The 17429-nt window shown below is 42.3% G+C and overlaps 1 protein-coding gene across 5 annotated transcripts in view; it reads right to left on the reverse strand.

Moving 5' to 3' along the window:
• The window catches only part of src (v-src avian sarcoma (Schmidt-Ruppin A-2) viral oncogene homolog), a 52382-nt gene that overhangs the window by 900 nt on the left and 34053 nt on the right, over nucleotides 1–17429 (reverse strand). For 2 of the 5 annotated variants that reach the window (XM_061735179.1, XM_061735180.1), the window contains 13 exons: nucleotides 16289–16550; nucleotides 15532–15631; nucleotides 13695–13712; nucleotides 12105–12203; nucleotides 11187–11213; nucleotides 10277–10380; nucleotides 7967–8116; nucleotides 7648–7803; nucleotides 5445–5624; nucleotides 4637–4713; nucleotides 4373–4526; nucleotides 2504–2635; nucleotides 1–2020 (listed from right to left, as the gene is read on the reverse strand). The exon at nucleotides 1–2020 is cut by the window's left edge and continues 900 nt beyond it. In XM_061735179.1, the coding sequence (XP_061591163.1) occupies nucleotides 1812–2020; nucleotides 2504–2635; nucleotides 4373–4526; nucleotides 4637–4713; nucleotides 5445–5624; nucleotides 7648–7803; nucleotides 7967–8116; nucleotides 10277–10380; nucleotides 11187–11213; nucleotides 12105–12203; nucleotides 13695–13712; nucleotides 15532–15631; nucleotides 16289–16541 (1659 nt within the window). In that variant the 5' untranslated portion in view covers nucleotides 16542–16550 and the 3' untranslated portion in view covers nucleotides 1–1811. The remainder of the gene's footprint in view (nucleotides 2021–2503; nucleotides 2636–4372; nucleotides 4527–4636; nucleotides 4714–5444; nucleotides 5625–7647; nucleotides 7804–7966; nucleotides 8117–10276; nucleotides 10381–11186; nucleotides 11214–12104; nucleotides 12204–13694; nucleotides 13713–15531; nucleotides 15632–16288; nucleotides 16551–17429) is intronic. The other 3 variants (XM_061735181.1, XM_061735182.1, XM_061735183.1) reach the window with 3 other exon arrangements.

Genomic DNA, 17429 nt, shown 5'->3' on the forward strand with positions numbered 1-17429 from the left:
TGTCATCAAAATGAGAATGATCACACAAACGGATTAAACATTTGTGGTGTTGATTGTATCCCAGGAGGAGCAACATCAGCAGATTATCAGTGGCAAGACAGAACTGTTTCTTTAAAAAAAAAAAGAGGAAAAAGTGACAGTGCAATCTCTCCTCTCTCTTTCCATCAGTGATTTTGAAAATGCAGTGGAGTAAAAGGTCCACAGAGATATGCACACAAATAAACATACTTGTAATGGAAGCCTTTCTATAATTTATATTTTCATTAAATATCATTACCGTCAGATGTTAATGAAACCTTAAAAGTATTATAAACAAGTGTGAACAATGGTGCTGGAAGGAAAACTTAAAACAGAATTATTTGAATAGGAATAAATTACAAGATGTGTATATATATTTATATATATATATACATAGAGAAAGAGACAGAGAGAGAGATACAAATAAAAATCATTAGCATTCAGAATATTTACAATTAAGTTTCAAGAGGCCAATCTATCTGATGTACAGTAATGCTGAGTGGGTTTGGTCGTCATATATCACACATAACCACACATATCTCCAGTGTAACATTGTACTCAAAGGTGCAGTACTTAAAAGAAATACCAGCGCATATAAAGTCTTAACAATAATGAAAGTTGATGTAGAAAGGAGACAAAAAAAAGAAGACTGGTCCTAATGTTAATGTGTGCGCTTAAAAACAAATCAGCACATTAAACGCATGCTGACGGGTCTGGTACCACAATCAGGTGCAGGTATCTGTAAAAGCTGCGCTTTCATTTAAAAAGAATAACACCATTCAAATTTCAGTATCATAAAAATGTTAAAATTCACTCTACAACAGTGGAAGAGAATACAAAAAAGGTTTTCAGTGGTAGAAAAATCCTTTCAGCAGATCTCGTTTTTTTCCATCCTGAGACGGCCTTTAGTGATAATTAGCTATTTGCTTGAACTGATGAAAATTAAAATAAGTTAAAATTAGAAAATAGAAAAACCGACTCCCTTCTCTTCTTTCTGTAGATGTAGAATGTTGGCCACATCAGTAAACTAATTTACCCAACTGGTGGGAATAACGCTCACAGAAAATGTCCCTGTGGTCACAGAACAACACGTGAGGCGTATTTAGAAAATAGATATCTACCCGATGGATGAACAATCCAGTTGATCCAGGTGAAAAGAAAAAGAGAAAAAACACACGCATACACAACCCATAACATGGGAAATGACTGGAAGTTTCAGATAGTGTCTTTTGAAGTCTGGAAGTGGAGGATAAAGTCTCAGCATTTAAAATAGGATCCCAAAGAAAATATAGTATAAGAGACATCTGCAGAGCTGCTGCCAGCAGGACAACACTTACTCCTGTTAGTCTTTGTTGTAGTAGCATAGTATCACTTATGCTGTTGATCCTGACAAAACACAAGACCCCTCACAAGACCCCTCAAGAAAAATGCATCAGAAACACATAGCCTGCTTTTAGCACAACTTTAGGACACTTATTTGCTTTTTGGAAAGTTGGTGTCACTGATGATGCTCTTTAAAATGTTTAGAAAGCAAAAGGAAAACAGAAGACCTCAAGTTCTTCCTTGAAAAAGTTCCGTCAGTTCGGACAAATCTGCTGGATGAAATGGTATTGACTTTGGAAAGACTGTGGTTTCACACTCCTTTTATGTGGAAGTCATTCAAACACACCCAAAATGACATCAGTTTTCTGCACTGTCACGCAGACGGACATGTCGGACACATACTTGCCCATGCACCTGTAAAGCACATGGTCATTTTTGCATATCCGTGACACGTGCAAACGAATAGGAAGTTACAGATTCTCCCCCGGCTGGTACTGGGGCTCCGTGGAGGTGAAGTAATCCTCCAGGAAGCCCTGCAGATACTCAAAGGTGGGTCTTTCCTCGGGCTCTTTCCTCCAGCAGGTCAGCATCAGCTCATGAAGGGAGTCAGGACAATCTACCGGGCACGGCATCCTGTAACCGCGCTCCACCTGGTCCAGCACCTCCCGGTTCACCATGCCTGGAGGGAGAACACAAACACCCAGTCACATTTACTGAGCATAACAAACAGACTCTGCATCAGCAACATGAATTAAAGCTGCAAGCAGCGATGAACGGGCCGTCGCACTCATGGCCACCGCCCCCCATAAGCATATCAGAAATGACACCACCCACGACCATTCAAAAGTTATGGCAGAGAAAAGTTTTCTAGGGGGCGCTGTTGAGCCATTTTGCTTCGCCCATTAATGCAAACCATGAAATATTAAATTTATCGCCAGGCCTGGCTTGTGTGTAAAATTTGGTGACTTTTGGGGCACGTTTAGGGGGAAAAAAGACCCTCCTTTCGTCAGAAGAAAGAATAAAGAATAAAGTATAATAAAAATTCCTACAGATACAATAGGGCCTTCGCACTGTAAGTGCGAAGGCCCTAATTAGGAAATACGTGGTCAAGTTAAAAAATCAAACAAAGCAGAGGAGCCAGTCCTGAGAATAAGTCTCTTGCCTGGGTAGGGCACTCTGCCTTTGGTGGCCAGTTCAGTGAGCAGAACTCCAAACGACCAGACATCGGACTTGATGGTGAACCGGCCGTACAGGGCCGCCTCAGGAGCCGTCCACTTGATGGGGAACTTGGCACCTGCAAGAGTACAGGTACAGGTCAGCAGGCTCAAATTACATCATTGTTACAGCCTCTATAAGTGATTGTCTGGAACAAGCATTTTGATTTCGATCATGCAACAAGATAAATATCCCCAGCACTTCAGGAAAGCTACTGTACAACAGAATGGCTGTAAAAGAAAAGAATAAAAGGTGTTGCAATTGTCAGGTCAAAGTCCAACCAACCAACCAACTCAACCGGACTGTCATACTGCGGTGGCACCTTGAGAGCTGTGCACAAACCAGACAGCATTTGAACAGTCTTTACATTGATGGAAGCAATTTCACTTGCTGTTGTGTACGATAAAAGTCCAAAGCCCAGAAAATGAAGCCCGGCTTCTCTCATGCATGAACTACATGGAGGACAGAACCTCAAGGGTGATCATTTGCCTCATAAAAGCTCACTCCCAGGGATCCTGGGTAAGCCACCCCCCCACCCACATCACCTCTGATGTGTTCCTCTGTGCTAAAACAAGACTGTACACACTACAAAGTTCTGTGGAAACGTGGCTTGTAGTGTAAACTAGACTACAAATACACTACATGATAGAATCTATCACCCATTTACAATATCAGAGTTAGTATTTGTTCCGGTGACACAATAAAATGGCTTTTCTTCAGTGTGCAGCTGCCGTGTTTGAAAAACAACCCTTGTTCACCGCTGTGAGAGAAGGAACTCAAATATCAGATATGACGCGGCTAATGCTCTTTCACTTCTGGGTCCTCATGTCCTGACAGAATTGGACATAATCAGGCTGCAGCCTGTGAAGAAGTGAGAGGGTTTTGACATCTCCAAGGCCATGTTTGGTGTCAGTCGGGTATTTTTGTCTTGGTACTTCTCCAAAATGAGACGAACCAGATGTGCAATGGGAGTAAATCAGATTCAGTCATAGTCAGAGTTAAGTCCTTCTTTCTTCCAGTCTTGTCTTGTTAGTCTAAAGGACCACCGTCCAGAAGCAACAGCAATGAAAACGATTTTGCATAATCAGAACTTGAATTTAAAGTAACTGCTGCTACATTTTGACTAAGAGCATCTTTATAGACATGCTGTATAAGGGAGTGCTGTATAAATGTGTGAGTGTGTTGTAAATGGGGCTTTTAGTGTAGAAATAGTCATCAACAACACCAGAAAAGCACTACTTAAATGTAGCCCATTTCCCATTTCAATAAGCAGATTGTGAGTTCAAATTTTCAACTTATTTCAGGATGTCTATGTCGATATATTTCATCTGTAGATGTGAATCTCAAACGGAAAATACATAGCAAGAGGGATATAATGTCTACCACGAAGAGCGTTGTGAAGAACTCAAATAGGGAGATAAAAATACACATATGTGATACAGACAATGGCCCGGTTTCCCAGATCAGTTAAGTGGTTCTTAACAGCGAAAGACTTCTTTCACAGGCTCCTTAAGATGGTTTGAAAGAAGTCTTTCGCTGTTAAGAACTACTTAACTGATTTGGGAAACCGGGCCAATAACTGGCCATAAACACCACAGGTAGTAACGCCACGATTTCCACAGTGCTGGGTGGAGACCAAACACACGGGTCATGACATAATGAGTCATTATTTCCCTCAAAGTTTTTTCTTACAAGAAAACTAAAGTTCAAAATACTTTCCTGTCATCAAGTCTGCAAATGTGTTCAAAAGCTGAGACGTCATTGCTTGATAAGTAGAAAACACAGATGGAATAGCCGGTTTTGGTCCAGTTCTTACCTTGCCTGGCCGTGTATTCATTGTCTTCAATGAGGCGGGCCAGACCAAAATCTGCCACTTTGCAGACCAGGTTGTCTCCCACCAGGATGTTAGCGGCTCGGAGGTCTCTGTGCACGTAGTTCATCCTCTCCACGTACGCCATCCCTGCAGCAATCTGAGGGGGGTGCAAAGTTTCATTACTCTTTAAAAAAAACCCAACAACAAAAACAAAAACAAACAAAACAGGAATGGTTAAAATACTGATTGCAAAGTATTTCTGCTGACCTGTGAGGCCATGTCCACCAGCTGTGGGAGGCGCAGCATCTTACCCATGTCCCCTTTCAGGAAATCCAGTAGGCTCCCTGTTAAGAGAGACGCGGACTGTAAGTCAGTGTAGAGACATTCAAACATAGGTTCGTAGTAGATATGCTGCTATAGGGCTCTGCTGCAGGGGACACCGACATGATCCACTGGGCGGTGCCTCTCACCCTTCTTCTCCTCTCCTCTTCCCTTCCTCTCTTCTCCATTTCCATTTTTATTTATTATAAGTATCTCATAGCTATCATTTTTGTCCATCGTCCCTGTAGTTTCTTGTGCTGGCCCCCTTTTTTCTCTTTTGTGCATGTTTGCAGGCCGGAGCTTCAGGAGCTGCGTGCTGGCCTGCGGTCCCCCCCCCCTCTGGTCATCCCTTTGCTGCTTCCACCTGCCTGCGGTCCCCCACCCCCCTCTGGTCATCCCGCTGCTGCTTCCACCTGCCTGCTGTGCTGCTGACGTCCCCGACCCCCCAGTCTGGCCCTCGGCAGGAGGGTCCCCCCTTATGATCCAGGTCCTGGTCCAGGTTTCTTCCCTCCTAAAGGGGAGTTTTTCTTGCCACTGTTTGGCTTAAGGCTTTTCTCCCACTATGGGAGTTTTTACCTTCCATTGTTTATGTAATAATTGCTCGGGGGTTTATGTTTATGTTTATGTTCATGTTCTGGATCTCTGGAAAGCGTCTAGAGATAACACCTGTTGTATTAGACGCTATATAAATAAAATTGAATTGAATTGAATTGAAAGAGTGACGGGCTTAAATGTAAGAGCGTTTGGTGCTTGCCTTGCCCCATGTACTCCGTAACGATGTAGATGGGTTCCTCCGACACCACGGCGTAGAGCTGCACCAGCTTCTCATGTCTCAGTTTCTTCATGACATGAGCCTCCTGCAGGAAGGCCTCGGGGGACATGGTGCCGGGCTTCAGGGTTTTGATTGCTACCCTCGTTGTACCGTTCCATGTTCCTAACAAGACAAAACAAGAGATCCTATCCATGTCAAAAGAGCACTGCCGGCATTAATTACATGTTTTTTTAAGCAATGAGTATTGTGAATCCCATCAGGAAGTCCTGGTTTTAAAGTGTCATCTTTTACAACCACCTGTGCACGCATAATACGGGCAGAATTTACTGTAACAGTTAAAAAGGTGCAAATAAAAGTTAAAAAACTATGTCCAACGAAGCACTGATGTTTAAATATTTACTTGCAGATAATGGCCGGATTTCCCAGATCAGTTAAGAAGCTCTTAACAGCAAAAGGCTTCTTTCAAACCTTCTTAAGGAGCCTGTGAAAGAAAAACGCGTTTCCCAGAGTCGCTCTTAGCTTAAGAAGCTCTTTCATTAAGAAGGAAATGTAAGATGCTGCTGACCCGCTCTTTACAGCCTTCTTAGTGAACAAAGAAGGCTAAATAAACTTCAGAATATTTTTTTGAGGTGAAGGATTCGGTTTTACTAGTCAGGAGGATACAATGTGGTCCTATATGCTGATCGTTAAGTTAATTTGTCCTTTTGGTCTCCTGGGACGGAGACGGAGGCGGAGTTGGCTGGGGAGGCGGCTGCGGAGGCGCAGCCGCCAGCGACGGCGGGTCCCGCGGAGACGGGGCCGGACCAGCGGCCAGAGCAGGGCGTCAAGGAGGAGGCAGTCCTGGACGCACCAGCTCCAGAACGGGGCTGCGCCGTGAAGGAAGCGGTCCTGGAGGCGCACTGGCAGCTGGCGCGGGGCCGCGTCACGGAGGAGGGGGTGGTCCTGGACGCACTGTGTGGCCCGAGGCCACCATGGGCCCGGCCCCGAGAGTGGCTTCCACGGCGGTCGGGCCGACGCCGGGGACGACCCCCCCGACCGTTCCGCTGGTCAGCCCGGCGCCGAGGGCGGCCTCCCGACCAGGAAGGCCCGGGGGGTTCCGGGCCTCCTCTCCCGCTCCGAGGGGGCGGGGGGGGGAGTAGGCTCGGCCGGACGGACCCCGGCGCTAGGTTGGCGTTGGGGGTGTGTGGCAGGGTGGAGAGGTTGATGGGACACGCGCACCTGTGTCCCATCAACCTGAGTGGCGCGCTCTCCACCCTGCCTGCCTTTTAAGGCAGAGCTGGTCGGAGGAGCTGGTGTTCGGAGAAGCTGTGTGAAGGTGCTTCTGCACGTGTGTGGCGGTGATCTGGCGCAATAAAGAGGGTTCTGCACAAAACTCCGTGTCTCTCCATCCTGTCGGTCGGGCCCCGTGGCACTCACACTGCTACAAATACATTTCCTCATTATTCTCTTACCAAGACTACTTCTTATTTAGTTGCAGTCTTGTTTTCATCATGAAAAAGGTTAATTAAAGTATATTTATCATCTTAGTTTTTAATTATAACACATATAACGTGCAGGCAGCAGGGAATTAGTGCGTTAGGTAGCAGTGCTGCGTGTGAAAATGCGCTGATAGTGATCGATGATCGATTTGCCTGGCATCGATTGATTTAGTTTCAGAACCGCGGCGGTGGACAGCTCCTCTAAAGAGCGACCTTAAGAGCGCTCCTAAGAACGGTGTTAAGAAGTCATCTGGGAAACACCCGTATCTTAGGGCCCCTTCTTAGTTGAACCCTTCTTAAGAGCGTTCTTAAATCCTTAAGAAGGGTCGGATCTGGGAAACCCGGCCAATATAAGTAAGGCAATTGTTAAAGTGCAGAGTTAAATGTTTCAAATGTGCTTGCTCAAAACGGAAAATCTAAGCAAAATCAAATGTATGACAGTAAGCGAGAACTATCAGGTCCAAGCAAAACTACAGCATAGGAATACAGAAAAGGATCCTGTCCACAGCCGAGGACTTCTTGAAGCCTCAGGGATGAAAGCATCTTCTTTGCTCTTCACAGATTTCTAAATTTTACTGAAACTGCATTTCAAACTTCCTTTTATAAAACGTATACACGTATTTGATAAGCACAGCCAGATCTCTGCCCCTACTGACGGAACAGTTGAAGATTCGTTGGAGCAATTGCCAGAAAGATCTCCGTCTTACCCATCCAGACTTCTCCAAAGCAGCCCTGCCCGAGCTTCAGGTCCAGACGGAGGGACTCTCTAGGGATCTCCCAGGCGTCCTTGGACAAGCCTTGAGTCTGAGGCTTCAGCACAGGACAAATAGTCGTCAGACTGTGACATAGTCCATCAGCATGCTCTGGGGGGGAGATAGTACGTCTGGTCAGCCATGGCCCGGGTTTCATACACTTTATTTTTCTAATGGTGCAGCAATTTCCAGGAAGGTTTTAAAAATGAATAACAAACTGAGCGTGAGAATGTCTTTATGTGCCATCGTTACGGTCCTGGAGTGAGTTACTTACTGTGATAGTGATTGACGAGCTGCTGTAGAGTCCCGAACTGTGTGCGTGATGTGATGTAGAAGCCTCCGCTGTCCAGTTTCCTGATCTTGTAGTGCTTCACGTTCAGCCCCTTGGTGTTGTCGTAGTCCAGCACGGACAGGCAGTAGGCTCCTGCAGGAAACACCCCGAGTTACTACAACTCCTGCATCCTCACTCAGGGGGACGCTGCTACTACCAGTACTCTAGTTGTAAAAAACATCAGGGGGGATGGTGGATTTGATCATATGGGGACAGATAATTTGTGCTGATTACAAATAATATAATATATTACAAATAACAGCAGTTAAATGCAGCCTTATGTAAGCTTTAAATATCCACTGGGCTTACATCAAATACATCAAAACACAACAATAAAAAACACTTTTCTGAACTTATCAATATGACTCTGTCCTTCACAGGATAAGTAAAATGGAGCACTGCAAAAACTCACAATCTTAACAAGAATATTTGTCTTATTTCTAGTTAAAATGTCTCATTTTAGTAAAAAAATCTTATTACACTTAAAACAAGACTCATCACTGGAAAAAACAACAATTTTCACCTGTTTCAAGTAGATTTTCACTTGAAATAAGTAGAAAAATCTGCCAGTGGAACAAGATTTTTTTGCTTGTAATGAGAAGATAAATCTTGTCCCACTGGCAGATTTTTCTACTTATTTCAAGTGAAAATTTACTTGAAACAGGTGAAAATTGTCAAATGAGTTATTTTTCTGGTGTTATTTTTCTGGTGATGACTCTAAATGTTGAAATAGCAGTAAAACCACATTCATTGATGAAATGACATAAGGGATGGAAAGGGGGGATGGTAGTTTTACAGGGGGGGATGATTTGGACTGTTTTTATTTCAGGGGGGGATGATTTGGACCGTTTTTATTTCAGGATGGATGCCATCCCCCCTCACCCCCCCTCATCCCCCCTCATCCCCCCTCATCCCCCCTCATCTCCAGTACTGGTTACTACAACTCCTGTATTATCATTACAGGCAATGCTTTGACCTGGACTAGAAAACATTAAGGTTACTTCTACTGAACAAAATTAGGATTTTTTTTAACTAATTATGTTTCTTATTTTAATTCCAGAATGGGAATTAAAATAACAATAAGATAAATCCCTGTTGATTTTTTTTCGTAGGTGCATTGGATCAACTACACCACTAGAGGGAGCACTGGTTCCTTCTTCCTTCTTTTTGCTTGGAGATTTGTCTTGTTGCACAACTATTGGCCTCATCTCACACTAAACAAATTAGGTTTTGCTCCCACACCCTAACCCTCAACACACACACACACACACACACACACACACACACACACACACACACACACACACACACACACACACACACACACACACACCCAGCAGAAGTGTTGACGCAGCAGCAGTATTAGCAGTTAAAGGCCCCAGGTATCAGGTCCAGCCTTTTCTCATGGTCCTGATGTGTTTCCTCTGCTCTCGCTGGTATTAAAGCTGGTATTAAAGCTGGTATTAAAGCTCAGCAGGGTGCCCAGTGAACAGTAGGTAACACGCTTTACTACCAGAACTTTGCTTTAGTCTTGTATCTCTGTGTATTTGTTGAGACACAGCAGAGTTTAAATTGTGCTTCATGTTGAGGTTTGAATGTTTTACAACTATATAAAAACACATGGGGAAGTCTAGAAAGGCATGATGAAATCAATGTATAACGGCATTATAATACATTTCCACAACATATCAGGAACTATGTTACTGTAGTGGGTGGTCTTGTTAATTAATACTAAAGAAAGAATGACTTGTTTCCCCAGGCCCTGTCACCTGTAACCACGTTCCTTCCTCATGTTTCGCTATAAAGCTTCTCACTGAGATGATTTTTGAGAATGGAGACATTAAAACGTAATAATCCTTTACTAGGCAATCATGTTTGGCCTTCATTTCTAGAGCCTTTTATTACTGATAACTAATACATTATTACTAATTTACTAATAAAAGGCTTGTAATATTTCAGTTGATTTGTAATGAATCCAGAATGTATGACATTTTTGTTTTTGTAATTGCATTACAGAAAATAAAGAACTTTATCACAATATCTTATTTTCTGAGACAGTCCTGTACACCAGGACAGTTTTCAACACCTTCTGAAAAGCATGTGCGTGCGTGCGTGCGTGCGTGCGTGCGTGCGTGCGTGCGTGCGTGCGTGCGTGCGTGCGTGCGTGCGTGCGTGCGTGCGTGCGTGCGTGCGTGCGTGCGTGCGTGCGTGCGTGCGTGCGTGCGTGCGTGCGTGCGTGTCATAAATACTCACCTTTGGTGGTCTCACTTTCTCTCACCAGGAAAGTCCCTCTCCTGTTCTCTAAACTAAGCAGTAACCTCTCTGAATCACGCCGTGTAATTTTACCAAAGAACCACCTGGTGAGATTAAGAGAATGAACATTAAACACAGAAGATCAGACGGACGGTGGAGAAGGAAAGACATCAGAGGGTCAAATTTCTCCTAGGCTCAGAGTTAAGTGCTACGATTCTCAGAGTCTAAGAGAGTGAGCCTCCCCTCAGGTTAGGCATCAACTACAAAAGCAGAACCTGTTACTGCAACCTAATCATTGGGCTGTACTCGGAATTCCATTAGTAAGTAATTGTATGAAAATAATTGCATTAAAAGTCATATCATAATGCATTTATCAGACAGAACAGACATATAAAGCAAAGGTATAATACACATAGGCATGTACCTATGGACATGTGTATGTATATGTGTGCATGTATGTGTGTGTGTGTAGGTGTATGTAAATATGTGTGTGTATGTATGTATATGTGTAGGTATGTGGCTATATATATATATATATATATATATATATATATATATATATATATATATATATATATATATATATATATATATATATATATATATATACTGTATATGTTTGTGTACAATTATTTTGTTATTTTGTTTGGATTATTTGTGTTGTGGAAATTGTAAGGACCAATAAACTAAACTAAACTAAACTAAACTAAATTTACTTGTTCTAAAGAGTGGAAAAAACAGTAAACGTCACCCCAAAAATCTTTATATGAACTATCTATTTAAAAAAATCACTCTAAGCATTTGGTGAGATGCTGAAATATTTCCTCCCTTCTTTTCACCAAGCAGGGAGGCCCAGCTCTCGTCTAAAGTATTCACATTATGCATGCTGATGATCCACCACAGCTCTTACCTGCACTCTACCGTCAGTTTGAGATCACTGGGCGAGCAGGAGGCAAAGAGTGACAAATGAGGTCGGAACAAAGGTTAGTTTGTGAGTTATTTAGTCAGCAAGCAGGTTAGCACAGAAATGCAGTGAACGCCATCCAGCCAAATAAAGGAACAGTCTGGACATTTTGGCTTATTTTCCTTCAGGCCAATTGTTACAGGAAAAGTTCACCACCTCTTTGCATGTCATAAATAAGCTGCAGTCAGTTAGCTCAGCTTTGAATAAAAAGCTAACAAAGTGCAATGAGCAGCATCTTGACTTCATTAAAGTGCTACAAAAGGGACTTTTGCAATTTGAGTGGAGACTCCGCCTGTGGATGTGGAGTTTAAATTGTTTTTACCACATGGAGCAGATTTACTCTTGTAAATCTCGTTACTCCTGCTCCGACACACTTTCTCATTTCCTGCCCTGTCGTTACTCTCTGCAGTCTCACTCCTGGGAGTTTAATGTTCATTTGGGATCATAGAAAATAATGATATATTTTTGCTCCGACTGAAATGAAAATAGATGTTTTGAGATATGAACAAAGCTGAACTAACTGCTGGCCACAGCTTCATGCTGAGGTTTAAAGCTTTAGTTTCATGTATGTGGATTTCATTACTGTTTAACAGAATGTTTTCGTCCGCCTAAATGCCAAACTACCGGTAAGCCAACGAAGTGACAGCTGTATGCCTGCGCTGAAGGATTAATCCCCTTCAACAAGGAAAGGGAACAAGGGAACTGCTGAAAATGCCAAACTATTCCTTTAAGAACTGATTTCAAATTCATGTCCAGAAAAAAAGAAGAGGAAAGTGTTGTGAATGAAAAACTTGAGCGGCGATTGTTCCATGTGCTCAGACAGATAGATAACAGAGAGAGTGAGGGAAAAATGAAGGGGTTTACTCTTCTGCCTGGATGGAGTCGGATGGAGCCACGTAATTGCTGGGAATATAACCGTTGTCTCCGGTGGTCAGGGAGCGCGCCAGCCACCAATCTCCTTCTCTGCACAGACGGAACAGCAGCACACAGTTTGACCCCAGCTCATCACACAAACACAAACACAGGAATTTATAAAGTGTCTCCAAATATGAATGGATGAAGAGAATCTTTTGTTTTCTAATAACCACTAAAACAACTAAACATGAGCGTGACTGAGCCCTTGGCTCCAAGAGAAGCCTTGTAAATACAAACCTAAGATACTCTACTGTTAAAAGAACTATTTTATAGTTACGTAATCATACAGACATGCTTTCATATGGGTGGGACAAAAGGGACGTTATAGTGCATTAACGCTACACCGGGGGTCGGCAACCCGCGGCTCTACATTTCGACTTTTTTCTCGACATTTCGACGTTTTTCTCGAGATTGTACTTCAACATTAATCTCTTTTTTTTTTTTACCTTGTCTGCACACATATTTATGGTTGATACCATGCCGGTAAAAACCTAAGGCATATACAGTATATGTACATTATTACTATATTTAATATATAATATATATATATATATACGCATACATACGCATACACATACATATATATACACATACAAACCCAGTGTTTTTTTTTTTGGGGGGGGGGGGGGGGGGGGGTCAACATTAATCTCGACATTCTGACTTTTTTCTAAAAATTTTGACTTTTTTCTCAACATTTCGGCTTTTTTCTTGAGATTTCAACTTTTTTCTCGACATTTCAACTTTTTTCTGTGCATAATGAAAAAAACAATCTTCTCTCAGTTTTTCCGTCCGGGCCAGGATGGTCTCTGTGGGCCCCCCCCCTTGTAGCTGCAGGCTATGAGACCTCCTGGCGTGGACAGCTCCCTGTTACCGTTTCGTCACCTGGATCATCTGTGCCTAGCCATGTCTACACCATGTGTCTGCGTGCGTGTCTGTGTGTGTAATTTAGGTGAATTGTAGTGTGCTTTTGTCTGCGGGGAGGGGGGGGGTAGCATTAATAAGTTTTATGTTTATTTGCTTTTCTTGTTTTTTTTTTTTTTTCCTGTTAAGCACTTTGTGTTTCATTATTTGTATGAAAAGTGCTATATAAATAAAGTTTGATTTGAAGTTTTGATTTGAGTTCTTACTAATATAGAAACATGCAGCATGTGTTACCTTCATTCTAAGGCTGATACAAGACTTTTCATTTTTTGTTCTTTGTTTTTTGTTTTTTGTGTTTTTGGTCCAATATGGCTCTTTCAACATTCTGGGTTGCCGACCCCTGATCTACACTTTATTATATTATATATATTACTGGGCTGCTGCAGCTTTGTACCACTATATCAGACTTCAAACAAATGAATTCATTAAAAGGTTCACATTCATTGCTTGTGATTGACTTGGACTGTAATAATAGTGCTGCAAAGCTTTGCATCAACTCGTCTTGACGGCTCAACAAGGGCGAGGGCAGAGTTACGTGGTGCAGAAGATCTGTGGAGCATAAGCTGTGATGCAGACACACTGTACACTCAAACACCGTTCCAGAGAGGTTTCACCAACCTGCAGTTCACTTTCCTCCTATAAAAATATGGTGGTTTGTGATGTAGAAATGGGAAAGAGACATAAAAGGGAAATGGAATGGAAAAAAAAGGGGGGTTGAAGAAATACAGAGAGAACATTAAGAGCAGTAGCAGAGGAGCAAAGTACACACAACAGGCTCCTGATAAAGCTGCTGCTTTCTAATATTCTATGAATTCTGTCAAAAGAATGCAGAAGAAAAAAAGTTACAACAAAAAAAGCCTCTTTGATCACTCTACATCTTTTGTATAATTCTATTTGCACACCCCGTCCCTAAGTAGGTGTGACTGCTGATGCTGCAGGGCCATGACAGCCTGGTAACCAGTCTAAGAGCTGGGCCACAGATTCTGGCTGCGTTAACCCAGTTATCATTCAGGTTCTAAATGCAGAGATAATCCACTATTGTTCTGAGCTTCTGCCTTCTAGGTCAACTATTTCTTGGTCAGCAAGCAGCACTGTATAGAGCGTATGGTTGACTGCATCCCTATTCATTTACAGAGTAAGGTCGTGTTTTAAAAACAAGCATGACCCCTCACTACGGGTTCTTGTTCCTGTGTGAGGGAGAAGGGTTTGTTCTTACACTAAAAAGCACTTGTAATCTTCCCAGGGCCCAGTCCCAATACTCCCACTACTCCTACTTTTCAGCACTACCCCTAAATTTTGCTGCTACGTCACTGCGTGGTTTACGTTCGGGTACGTAAGCGACTGTGTAGTTACGTTTGCACAAACGTCACACCATATCAGGAAGCCCAGAGCTAAAAGCTGTTTTAATTTCAGCTGTAGTGCTGTTAATATGACACTTTATTAAGTTTTAATATTTTTTCAGACGTAAAAGTAACCGTTAAGATCCCCAACCTGGGCTCAGTTTATCCAAATAACGCCTGTTAAGAAATTTGATCAGAAAATTTCAATATAAGAGCCGCTGGGTCGGGAGCTGATTTATGGTTCTGCGTTAAATCAACGCAGAGCCTAAAGCGTAGGTTACGGTCTACGAGGTGCGTCGCCACGTAACCTACGCCATAGGCTCTGCGTTGGTGTAACGCGGAACCATAAATCAGCCTTTATTCTGGCGAGGTTTGAAAAAGACTTTGCAACAACGAGCAAGCGAGTGATTATGTACATTCACTGAGTGAATATTATGAAAGTAAAATATATATTTCTCGCTAGAAATGTAATCAAAACGCATTTTTATGCAGAAACTAACTCAAAATATTGATTTTATTCACTATAAAAATAATGAAATGAAATGTCTGCCATGTTTTTTTCGTTTTTTGATTCAGTCCGCAAATGACGACGAAAAGCATTCTGGGAATTTTTTCTGGCCCTCGGTCAGCTAGTCAGCATCGGAAATCCCTCGATGTGTAGGGCCAGATTGATGCCCCCTAGCCCTCGTTTAAGCCACTACCACTAGATGAAAAGAGGAATTGGGACACCACTACCCTCACGGTAATGTGCAAAATTTAGGGGTAGTGCTGAAAAGTAGAACTAGGAGGGGATTAGGACTGGCCCTAAGACTAGTCCTCATGCAAAGAAAATAGCCATATCCTCACTGAGGTTGGACTGAGCAGCCATTATATCTGCTTAATGAATGAAGCAGCATTTTGTGAAAAAACCTGTCACTTGATTACAATTCAAGCTCTGCTAATGAAAAGATGGTTCCTATGGTTACATTTTGGATAGCAAAAACATGCAGGAAGAATGTTGAGCAGCTGTGTGTGCAGAAGTAGTGAATGCTTTACATTGAGTTTATTTATTATAAAGAACTCACAGAAGTCTGAGAAAGAGGGTATACAGTGCAGATGTTTAGTATTTTCCTTACGTGTTGTTGACTATTTGGAGGCGTTCGCCTTTCCTGAAGGAAAGATCTGAGGATGTTCGAGATTCATAGTCATACAACGCCACAAATGTCGTCACGCCACCTTTAAGACGGAAAAAAGAAGGTTGGTTTTAATCATAGCACTTGTACACACCAGGCACAAATAAAAAAACCAGGGGCCGGATTCACCAATATGTTCTTAAGAACGATCTTAAGAAATGTCTTAAGATCTAAAATTAAGAAGTTCATAAGAAAGTTCTTAAGTGCAATTCCTCAATATTTTCTTAAGAACCGTCTTAAGAACTGTCATTTTTTACGAATTTCTTATTTTTCCTACTTAAGAACTTCTTAAAATATGGCTGTATCCGAAATGGCATACTGCATACTACATGCTACATACTGCATCAGTATGTACTGTATACTGCATACTGCATACTACATCAGTATGTACTGTATACTGCATACTAAATGAAGGATTCAGTACGCCGCTCCATTCATTTCATTATATTACTATTATTATTATTATTATTATTATTTTATTTTATTTTATTTTACTTTTATTTCAAGAATACCATTTATTCTTAAGTTTAGAACTTAAGAAGAAAGTTGAGAAAATACTAAAGAACTTTTTTGGAGAATATGACTTCTTCTCTTTTTTCTTCTTAAGACTGAACTTAAGAACAAAATGACACTTAAGAAGATTTTTTTTCTTAAGAATGTTTTGTGAATCCGGCCCCTGGTTTTGAACAGAGGCTCTCACCTGCTAGAGTGATTCTGTTGGACGATGCTACGCTGTTATTGTCCACGCCTCCAAACAGGGACAGTTCTGCGGTGTTGGCCATGGCCGGGTTGCTGCTGAGAGCTGCGTCTGCGGTGGGGGAGCGGCTGGGCGTCAGCGTCTGCTGCCCAGCGTTGTACAGGTTGCTGCCGGCCCCTCCCCCCGAGCTGAGGGTGCCGTCCAGGCTGCGGGTTCGTTGGCTCACATCTTTGAGTTTACTCTTGGACCCCCCCATCACTACGGCCTGCAGAGCAGAGAGAAGACACGGCAGATGAGCAATCAACTTAAACATCAGAACCAAATCTGAAGGAACCGTAGAGGAAACATTAGTGGAGGGTGGCGTTCAGGGGCGGGGCTTCAGGGGGGGCTAGGGGGGCCCCGGGTTGGGTTTTTTTTGTGGCACCACTTGGTTCATATTAGATATAAAGCATTGTATAATAATGTTGTGCTGAGACTTTCACAATCACAGTTAACATTAAAAACAAAAACCGTAAGTGAATCTCCAAATGTATTTTGGGTAAAATTGTTGGTCATCAACAGCCGTCTAGCAACGTCATACGTCATCTTTGATCACTTGTCAACAGAGCAGTAATCCTACAGCCCAAACATGAGTGGGAGTTAGAAACACAAAAGTGGAGCGATACAACGCAAAGAAAAAGAAAAAAGGGAACAAGAAAAACCCAAATTGCCCAAGCTAGACGCATATTTTGTTGGCCCTAATCCTCCTCCTGTGGGAGATGCAAGAAAATGTGAGTTTGTGGTAAATTGTTGATATAGTAGCCCGGCCGCCTAGCTGCAAATATATTAAACAGTATATACTAAAAAGTATACTTAAATTCGGCACACTTTTGAGTAAATATCAGTAGTGTGCATTAATTCTGACGTACTATTAAGAGCGCACATGTCACTTCCTGCCGTTGGGAGGAAGTGACATGTCACAGCAGCAGTAGCAGCTCCGCTCCGCTATTTCCTGTTTATCCTGGCCGAAAAAAGATGACATTATATATTATTATTATATACGAATATTATAATATTATATAATAAGATTATTATACTTAATATTATACTTATGACATATACGTATCACTTAGCAACCAAACACTGCTGCATTGCATTGTGGGAA

The sequence above is a fragment of the Cololabis saira genome, chromosome 12 (assembly GCF_033807715.1).
Source record: "Cololabis saira isolate AMF1-May2022 chromosome 12, fColSai1.1, whole genome shotgun sequence".
Classification (NCBI taxonomy): Eukaryota; Metazoa; Chordata; class Actinopteri; order Beloniformes; family Belonidae; genus Cololabis; species Cololabis saira.